At 61.3% G+C, this 9,974-nt stretch overlaps 1 protein-coding gene across 1 annotated transcript; it reads right to left on the bottom strand.

The window, feature by feature from the left end:
* Nucleotides 1-1,382: 1,382 nt before the first annotated feature.
* On the bottom strand, nucleotides 1,383-9,606 carry PRPF31 (pre-mRNA processing factor 31). Its single transcript, XM_073322041.1, has 13 exons — nucleotides 9,296-9,606; nucleotides 8,917-8,977; nucleotides 8,557-8,640; nucleotides 7,674-7,771; nucleotides 6,925-7,031; nucleotides 6,140-6,309; nucleotides 5,874-6,031; nucleotides 4,347-4,436; nucleotides 3,996-4,123; nucleotides 3,582-3,654; nucleotides 3,017-3,145; nucleotides 2,491-2,589; nucleotides 1,383-2,058 (listed from the first exon to the last, which is right to left on the bottom strand). Exons 1-13 carry the CDS (start codon nucleotides 9,464-9,466, stop codon nucleotides 1,930-1,932), a joined length of 1,497 nt encoding a protein of 498 aa, XP_073178142.1. The 5' UTR covers nucleotides 9,467-9,606; the 3' UTR covers nucleotides 1,383-1,929.
* Between the last annotated feature and the right edge of the window lie 368 nt (nucleotides 9,607-9,974).

The following is a 9,974-nucleotide window of genomic DNA, read 5'->3' as shown; positions in this document are numbered from 1 at the left end:
AAGTGGGGGAGGCGGGTTGATGGATTCGCCAGACACTGATTGGCTGAGACGATGGACGAAAGACCAATAGTTGTAGCGTGCAACGAGGAGGTGGACTTAAAACATATTGGTGATAGCTATTGCCCACTGAGGTTCTCACTCAAACCCCTAAGGACCAATAGGATTGAAGACCACAGGAAGGGCCCGCCCCCTGGGTACTCAGGGCAATATTGCGTTATATGCCCCAGGCCTTAAAGGGCAGCTGGGCCCCAGCAGGGCCAGGGTGCAAAGTGACCCCACCGAGGCAGCAGGGGAAGGAGCATAGGAGAACCCTGGCCCCTGAGGGAATCCAACCAACAAGGGTAGGGGGAGCCTGGAGCAGCCTAGGCCTGAAGAACCCCCCAGCCCTAGGGCAGCAGTGTGTGTGTGGGGGGATCCAGCCCCTGGGAGGGGGGCTGGGGCAGCAGAATGTGGGGGTGGTGGAGTTTCCACACAGTGGGGACAGACCCTGTACCCAGGAGAGCACCCACCTGCAAGAGGACTGGATGATGGTGCTTAGGCTGGGACAGCTCCAGCCTGGTCCAGGGCCCACAGAACAAGACAGGGCCACTGCACCTACCCCCAAGAGGGCCTAGGCCTCAGTTGACTGGGGGAGGGGCTAACATCAAGGACCGATGCCCCTTCCCTGCCCTAAAGGGGGCCCCAGCCTGACTCCCATACCCCCTACTCTAACCAGTAGCCCCCACTCCTTTCCCAGAGCTAGGGGTAGGAGCCAGCCAGATGAATACCCGTTCCTGCACCCAGGTCATGGCAGCAAGGAGACGAGCAAATCAGAGCGATCCAGAAAAAGGTATAAGACAACGGAGAACAGCAGGTGCGGTGTGAGTCACCACCCTTATTTCCCCTGGCCCCGGTGAGGCCCTGTGGGCTAGGGCTCCGGCCCAGGGCTCCTGAGACCTGGTAGTCCCAGCTCAGCCACCCCAAGTGGCATCCACCCCTGGCCTCAGTTTCTCCTATTCTAGAGCTATTTAGACTAAGCTTTTTAGGTCAGGCACCCAGCCTGCTGGTTCACCCTCTTGGTCACTCTTGCTGCCACACTGGGGCCCCAATTTCAGTGACAGTGTTTAAGCACACCGTGCAAGGGGCCCCTCCATCGTAGTGACTGTTGAGCAGCATCCAGCGTTGTAGAGTCCAGCCGCTCTGGGAGGGGCTGCAGGGTCATTCATGCCATTAACATGTAGAGCTCCTAGCACAAAGGGACCTCATACCCCACCCGGAGCCCCCCAGTCACTACTGCTCTGCAGCTGGACAACACCTTGCACAACGGGCTGCCATGAGCGTGCTAATTCCCTCATAACGCATTCCCTCCCTCTCCCTTTCAGAGAATCGCCCTGGACAAAAACCAGAGATACTCGCCTCCAGCCTGTTATATTTCTTCCAAAAAACAAAGTTAAAAAGAGAGACACCGATTCAGCCCGCATGTTTGCTCCCACAAAACATCCCTCTACCCCGCCCTTCGCCAGCCCGCTCCCTGCCTCTGCCCTCAGGCACAAGCCAAGGGAGATTTCAACACGAGCACTGAGAAATCAATGCACCAGCCATTCTGCATTCATCTCATGCACACGCCCGCTAATTTATACAGGTAACAAGGGTCTCTCTCTCTCTCACACACACCCCTACACACCTTATACAGAGAACAGGGCTAGGGCTCCCCACACAATTCGCACCCCTCCCCAGACACCCTCAGAGCTCCCAAGCCTGTGTGGAGCTCAGGTGTGGGTCCCCGTGGGAACAGAAAGATGCTTGGCTCTGCCCAGCTTCTTGGCAGCTGGGAGGTGGAAGGGCCCAGTCCCGCTGAGCGGGGGAGCTAGAGTGAAAGCCCCAGAAGTTCCCCGATGCTTCCCGGCGTGGCAGGGCTCCAGGCGAGGGGGGAGTCTGTGGGGAAGAGGCTCATGTGCTAGACATAATGCCGCTTTTCTCGCTCTTCACCTTTAGGAACTCCGCCATGCTGGAGAAGTATTTCTGATTGGCCTCCGCCACCTTCTTCTCTGCCGCTTGTGGGTTAACTATCTCCAGACCCTGAGACAGAGAGACAGGGGACTTGGATTTGCCATGCGTGCCTGATCCCGAGACATGGCCCCTGTGGGGTGAGGCATGGGGGGTGTTTATACAGGGACCCTTTGCCCAGTGCTGGGGTGGGAGGCTTTTAACAGCTGCACTGCATGTCAGTTTAGGACAGGAAGGGGTCCTTATGGGAGACATCGGTAAAGAATTTTCCAGCTGGGACAAGAGCTGAAAGATCCCTTGTCTGCCACCTGCCTGTAGCCAGCTGCCTCAGGAAGGGGCCAGAAACGCCCCACACCCACTTGAAGGAAATTTCCTACCCCTCATTCATGAAGGGCTGTTCAGGGCAGGAGAGGGTCAAAGGCCACATCAATATCACCTCCCCAACTGCTCTTGGAGGTGCCGCATCCTTCACGAGCCCAGATCTCTGGCAGCCATGGGGCTTACCTGGAGCGGAGTGAAGGCCACGCTGGAGGCTGTGCCTGAGGAGCGGTCCCGGATTGTTGATTTCCCGCCGTACACCATGCTCTGCTTCTGGAGCGTGCGCTGGGCGGGGATGGAGGGACGCGGGGTTAGCATAAGGATGGTACGGGGGGACGACCTAGACTGGGAAGGGGAATGCCAGCAGGGAGCGGGGCTGCGATCGGAATCATGGCTTTGTTTCCAACACAGTCCAAGTCTACAAGGAACCTGAGCCCATCGCTCAGAGTGGGGAGCTCTCAGTGGGCAAGTACTGGGGGGAGCCCGACTGCCTCTGTGGTGGGGAAAGGGAACCCCATTGCTCCTGAGAGGAGGGGGTCTCTACTGGTCCGTCATGGGAGGAAGGGCTCTGATCCGCCATACTTGCTTGGCGCAGAGAGTGGCCGCCACTGGGGTGGGGCGGTGGGATCGGCTCCAGTGTCATGGCACTATGGGACCCCAAGGCGTGAAGGAGGACCCGGCCCGCATGACTCCATCCCGTCTCCCTTGCTACCTGTAAGGTCTTTGAGATCCTGGCTTTGGTAGCCTCGTTGACCTGCGTCTGCCGCACCCGGCCGCTGCCCGACTTGCCCAGGTGGCCCAGGCTGAAGCCCAAGTCCTCTTGGTAGGCGTCTTCCTCGATCTGCGGTGGCAGGGGCAGATTCCAGGAGTCACATGGGGAAGGCAAGTGGTGAGAGCTCAAAGCACCCTAGAGACTGGCCCTGACTAGCACCAAGTACCTGCTTTGGAGTGGAGGGTACAAGTTCTATTTTGGGGTGGGGGTAGGGAACAACTTGCACATCTCTAGCGAGTGCTGGTCTACACAGAGTGCGGCTCTGGATTAACTCCAAAATCAGCATCCACAAGGAATTCACCAGGGGCAGCTGCCAGCTCACTCCCGACCTTCATTCACACTCTGCTTCATGCACAGACCAGCCTGAACAACCACAACTGGGGGAAAGGAACCCAGGAGTCCTGGCTCCCAGCCCCCACTGCTCTAACCGCTAGCCCCCACTCCCCTCCCAGAGCCAGGGATAGAATCTCTGTGGGGAGGGGGACGAAGGTTGGAGGCTGCTCACCTCCCCGAAGCTCATCCTGTTGGCCTGTTTCCGGATCTCCGTGAGCCCCAGTCGCTCCTTCATCTTCCGATACCTGGGAGGGAACGGCTGGTGGATTGGTGCTGGACTGACCATGGCGCTCGGGCGGGGGAGGGGGGAGATGTGTGTGTGGTTGAATTATGGGACTAGGACACCTGGGTTCTACTCCCAGCTCTGGGAAGAGACTGGGGTGCCCTCTAGAGGGGAAAGGCCCCAGGGCCCCATTCCCTGCCCCTCTGAGCCAGCCAGTGCCTGCCCTGGTGCCAAATGGGAGCCAGCACCCCCTAGCATGGAGAGGCTCTGTGCCCCATTACCCATGCCCCTCAGCCAGCCTCCCCCGCTGGTGCCAGATGGGAGCCAGAGCCCCGTGAAGGCCCCCACTCAATCCCCTCTCACCTGCGGCCTCCTCGTTTCTTTCTCTGGCCATCCAGGGGGGCCGGCAGGGGCTTCACCTGCTTCACAGGGGGAGGCTCCTGCCATTTGTCAAACTTCCGTTCAATCTCCTCCTTGAGGTCGTAGCCCACCTGCCAGGGGAGGGGAGACACTGAGAACTAGCCAGGCAGTCGCCACGCCCCACTGCGCACAAGGAGGGCCCAGCTAGGGGGCCAGATCAAACACACGAAGGGGGCTGCTCTTACCCCTAGACCCCATTCTCCTCCCAGAGCCAGGGAGAGAACCCAGAAGTCCCAGCTTCCAGCCCCCCTGCTCTTACTCCTAAACCCCACTCCTCATATTTTTGATACCCACCTTCCCCTCTGGGCTCTCATGGAAGCTGTCAACCCGAGCCGCCAGTGTGCACTTTGCAGCAACAAGACGAGCCGCCTTCCTTCGCAGGTCCTGTTGGGGAGAGAGGTGTCAAGGTGCTGGGAGACAGAGCCTGGGGGATGAAGCACAGGGGCATCGGGATGCGGGGAGGATGGGCAGAGCAGGGAGATGCAGATGAGTGTCAGGGCGCTGGGACCTGGTGTGTGTGAGAGCGCAGAGAAATATCGGATCCAGGGACAAAGCGGGGAGATGCAGAGGAGCTTCGGGGCCCTGGGATCAGAGTGCGGGGGGAGAAGGGAACCAGATGGTGAGCCAGGTGTCAGGGGCTGAGATATGGGGGAACAGAGTGGGGAGATGCAAATGAGCATCAGAGTGGAAGGGGACAACAAATGGGGAAACAAGGTTGTCAGGATGCGGGGATCTGGGGAAGGGGGGAGCGATGGGAAGACAGGCGTCAGGGAGCTGGGTGGGAGGGGAGAGCTCAGAGGCACTGAGAAACGTCGGGGTGTGGGATCCAGAGGGACAGAGTGGAGGGGCATCGGGGCGCTGGGGGTGGGGGAAGAGCTCGGAGCACTGAGAAACATTGGGGTGCGGGAGGGGATATAGAGTGGAGGGGTGTCGGCTGGGAAGAGCTCAGACGCACTGAGAAACGTTGGGGTGTGGGATCCGGGGGGACGGGGACAGAGCGGGGCGGTGCAGAGGAGCCTTGGGGGCCCTGGGATTGGGAAGGGGGGAGAAGAGGAGGAGAAGGGGACCAGAGTAGGAAAATGCAGATGACCATCAGTGTCCTGAGATGGGCGGGGCGGGGGAGGCTAGATGGGGAGACAAGGTTGTCATGATACTGGGATCAGGATGCTGGGGGCGGGGGGTGGGGAAGAACTCCGAGCACTGAGAAACATTGGGGTGCGGGGTCTGGGGGGACAGAGCGGAGGGGAGGCGGGGGGAAGCCAGGTGTGTGTGTGGGGGGGAAGACAACGACGGGACTAGAGCGGACAGGCGATGTGGCGCTGGGACCTAAGGGGACAGAGCGGAGGGGAGGCGGGGGGAAGCCAGGTATGTGTGTGGGGGGGGGGGGGGGGGGAAGACAGACAACGACGGGACTAGAGCAGACAGGCGATGTGGTGCTGGGACCTAAGGGGACAGAGCGGAGGGGAGGCGGGGGGAAGCCAGGTATGTGTGTGTGTGTGTGTGTGTGTGGGGGGGGAAGACAGACAACGACGGGACTAGAGCAGACAGGCGATGTGGTGCTGGGACCTAAGGGGACAGAGCGGAGGGGAGGCGGGGGGAAGCCAGGTATGTGTGTGTGTGTGTGTGTGGGGGGGGGGAAGACAGACAACGACGGGACTAGAGCAGACAGGCGATGTGGTGCTGGGACCTAAGGGGACAGAGCGGAGGGGAGGCGGGGGGAAGCCAGGTATGTGTGTGTGTGGTGGGGGGGAAAAGACGACGACGGGACTAGAGCGGACAGGCGATGTGGCGCTGGGACCTAAGGGGACAGAGGGTCCGTACCGGGGGCAGTGACTGCACGATGTCGCTGTGGTAGATGTACCCCGTGTGGGGCAGCACCGAGGTGCTGGAGAAGCCGGACAGGGTCTTGCGCTGGGCTCCCAGGAGCATGATGTTACAGGCCGGCATCTTTGAGAGGTTGGTGAGGCCGCCAGCGATGCCTGCGGGGTGGACGGGCAGCGTTAGACACCCGCCGTCTGCCTGGGCTAGATAGGAGCCGGTGCTCCCTAGCAGGGAGAGGCCCCGCCCCCCGCCCCACAGCCCCTCACCCATGATCTTGGCAGCAGTGGAAGCGCCGACGATGATGGACAGGTTGGGGGCGATGAAGGACATGCGGGACTCTACGTACTCGTAGATGCGGTGCTTTGATTGGTTGAGCTCCAGGGCCATGTCACAGGCTTCCTCGATGCATTCCAGCTCCTCCTCTGTCAGCTGCTGCCTGCGTGGGGGGGGGGGGGGGATGGGGTGGAGAATGACAGGTGACCCTCAGGCCCCGGCCCCCGGGGGGGGCTGCACAGATACCCTGGCACCCGGCTCGGGCTCCAACAGGGGCCCCCAGATGCAGGGCAGGTGATTCCACGTCTCAAATGGGCCCAGCCCAAGCCCTCCCACCGAGATGCAGCTACTTCTGGGGCGGAACATACAAATAGGCTGGAAAAGGGAAAGGCCGGCCAAGGTTCCTCCTGCCAGATCTCACAAGCAGCCCCCTGGGATCTCTTATGCCGGGGCAGGCTCAGGGGCAGCAGGGACTGGAGCCACTGAAAGCTGGAGCCAGGGATAGAGTCTAGGAGTCCTGCCTCCCCCCGCCCTCCAGCTCAGGGGTCAGGTCCCTGCGAATGGGAAACGGAGCACTGGGAGGGGCAGCCGGGAACAGAAGACAGGAAGGAAGGAGGGGCCCAGTGCTCCACTGCCCACACAGGAGGCAGGATCCGCTGCAGGCCTCCCGACTACAGTGGCAGGTGGGGGAACTGGGGATGGGGGCTCCTGCGGCCTGGTGTCCCGCCCCTCCCCCATGGCAGGGATCAGAGGGGTGGGGGGCCGCAGCCCAGCGTACCCTTGTGTGGTGGAGGCCGTGACGCTCACCACCATGATGGTGGCGTTCGTCAGGATCTGTTGCACGTTCTCGTTGTTCTTGCACTTGTCCAGGCTGTTGCCCAGCTCCTGCACAGGGACGACACAGACAAACACGGTGTGTGTGTGTGTGAGATAGCTGGGCTAGGACAGACACACGGACACAGCCCTGGTCCTGCTCAGCCTAGCCCCAGCCCCAAGGGCACCGTAAAGGAGGGGGGGGGGGAGGGGGAAGGAGAGAAGAGAACAGAAGATGGCAGGTCGCCAGCCAGAGCCTGCTGCCCCTGCCCAACCCTGGCTACCCCCCACATCACCCAGACCCCTGGTGCCCCCCTCAGTTTGCCCCCATGTCTGGCTTTTCAGTGCCCAACCTCCCTCACCTGGACCCTCAGTGCCCACCCCCCATCACCACCCAGATCCTCAATGCCCACCCCACCTGGCTTCCCCCCAACCCCCCCACCATCTGGGCCTTCAGTGCCCACCCTTTGGCAGCCAGACCCTTGGTCCTGCTGCCACTTAACTCCAGCAACACAGAAGTCTGGGTTACCCCAAGCACCTGGATGTTCACTGTTTGCTTCTCACCCCCCTGCCCAACCCCTTCAGTTCCTGCCCTTCACCCCCCACCCTATGCCCAGCCCCAGCACCTTATCTGCCCTCCCCTCCGCCCAGCACTGCCCATCACTTGTCCCTCCTACCCCACCGATAGCAGCAGCAGGCGGGAACAGCGCACACCTTGACCGTGCGGATGTAATCCAGAGCGTTGGGGACCAGGGACTCCAGCTCGGGGAATCGCTTGGAGTATTTATCCCGGATGAATTTGTGGATGATGTCTGATGGGACACAAAGGGGGAGGGGAAGGGACGAGACCCCTGTTAGTAACTAGGGAGCAGACCTGGAAATCATCTGGGGGCCCTCTGTCTTCTGTCACAGAAGCCCCCAGACCACACTAGAGCAGCTGCGTGTCCCCAGCCAGGCCCTGTATGGCTGCACATAGACAAGAGCTGGGGATTATCCCACCTGGCTATTTCACAAACTCAATCTCACAGCCCTTAAAGAAGGGCAGAGCAGTTCCCATTTTCACAGATGGGGAAACTGAGGCACGGGGGGGGGGGAAAATGGTCACCCAGCAGCCCAGCTAGGAATAAACCCAGCTCCCAAGTCTGCGGTGCTCTAACCACAAGGCCACACAACCTCCCTTTCCTTCTGAATTAACCCTTCTGCTTCCCCTTCTCTGCTCTCGCAAGCGGAAGGTCCCAAATCAGAAGCTTTGGTTACTCAGTCTGACTCAGAGCAAGGAGAGTCTGTTTGCCCGACTGTGTGCCAGGGACCTCCTCCAGCCACGGACATGGCAGAGAGCAGAGCTGTGTACGCCAGGAGCGCATCCCTGCTGGGGCGCGTGCTCTGTATGCTCACAGAAGGGGCCCCCCGTGATCGTCTGCACAAGGCAAGCCAGAGAACTTCCCTGACTTCGCCATGGAGAGCCTTGGGGGAGCACAAGCCAAAGGAGATGGAGTCTGTCCCTCGCACGGCACCTCCCATACCCCCAAACACACTCTGCACCCCCACCCCACAAGCTTCTCTTTCAGCAATGCCCGCCACAAGGCGGGCCACTCACTCAGTTCATTCTCGATCTCCACCGTCAGATTGTTGGCATCGACGATGACTCGGTACTCCGGAGCTGCTTCCACCGGCCCCATCACTGCGGAGACAACGCACATAAGGATCTCCCTGGGGCTGCCTGGGGCGCTAGGGGGTGCTCTCCCCTAGGAGTCAGGGCTGGTCCCAATGCCCTGTATGGCAGTAAGGGGCGCTGTGCTGCAGGGAGCAAGGTGGGGGCTCAATAGGGGGCGCTCTCCCCACACAGACAGTGCTGACCCCAGTACTAGGAGGTGCTGGGATGCTCGTGGTACCACCTTTGCAGTCAGAGCAGAGAGGTTAGCTTCGCTCTCACCCCACCCCACCCCCGCTCCGGTACCTTCTGTGGCTTTCGACTGTTTGCTGATATACTCCTCAATCTTCACCATGATCTCCGCAAACTGCCAAGAGAAAACACAGCAGGCTCTTCTGTACTTGGAAAAGGTGAAGTGAGTGGGGGAAAGGGAGGCAGCAGGGGGTGCTCTCCCCTCTGAGTCAGGGCTGACCCCAATGCCCCAGCATGGCATTAGAGAAAAGAGGCCCCATGTTTCATTCACCGCCCCCAAGCCAGCCAGCCTGTCCCCAACCTGGGGCCAGATTGGAGCCAGCACCCCTTAGAAGAGAGAGGCCCCATGCCCCACCCCCAAGCCAGCCAGTCCCTGCCCGGGGGCTGGATGGGAACCAGTGCCCCCCTGGAGGGGAAAGGCCCCATCTCTCACCATCTTGCTGTCCCATAGCTTGGCGATGCTCTTGACGGAGTCGACGCTGAGGTCCAGCTGCATTTCCTCCTGCACATCCTCAATGGCCGGCTCATCTTCCTCATCTACAAAGTTCTCCTCCTCCTCCGCCGCCTCCTCCAGGTCGGCCAGCAGCTCGTCCGCCAGAGACATCCTTCAGGTCTGGGGCAGCGCGGGGAGAGCAGGGAGCGGAGGTGAGCAGAGCCTGGAGCAGGGGAGGCTTCTCCACACACCCCACCCAGACACCTTCTGCCCTCGGGGTTACCCCACCCCACTGGCCACCTAACGACCCCACCCAGGGCCCCGGCAGGGCTGGAGTCAGACCTCCTTTTGTGAGCCAACCTCTCCCCCTGCCCCCCAACCCCTCCTCCCTGCCTGCAACCCCATTCCCCCCCCATGGGCCCCACCTCCCCCAGCCTGCCCCCAACCCCTGCCCCACCTCTGCTCTCCCGTATCTGTGCCCCACTGCACCCCCACCCCCCCTTCACTGTATCTGTGCCCCACTGCACTCCCACCCCTGCAACCCCACCCGCCTCCCTCCCCATGGGCCCCACCTCCCCCAGCCTGCCCCCAACCCCTGCCCCACCTCTGCTCTCCCGTATCTGTGCCCCACTGCACCCCCACCCCCCCCTTCACTGTATCTGTGCCCCACTGCACTCCC

Source organism: Lepidochelys kempii, chromosome 23, assembly GCF_965140265.1.
Source record: "Lepidochelys kempii isolate rLepKem1 chromosome 23, rLepKem1.hap2, whole genome shotgun sequence".
Lineage (NCBI taxonomy): Eukaryota > Metazoa > Chordata > Testudines > Cheloniidae > Lepidochelys > Lepidochelys kempii.
This window is presented reverse-complemented; position numbering and strand designations above follow the sequence as displayed.

Bases quoted from the DNA above. Each gene is read 5' to 3' on its own strand.
- PRPF31 (XM_073322041.1), bottom strand. From the start codon at position 9,466: ATGTCTCTGGCGGACGAGCTGCTGGCCGACCTGGAGGAGGCGGCGGAG. The intron at 7,772-8,556 runs GTGAGTGGCCCG...GTGTCCCATCAG, and splicing joins GGAGATCGAGAATGAACTGA to ACATCATCCACAAATTCATC. The intron at 2,059-2,490 runs GTAAGCCCCATG...TCTCTGTCTCAG, and splicing joins TGGCCTTCACTCCGCTCCAG to GGTCTGGAGATAGTTAACCC.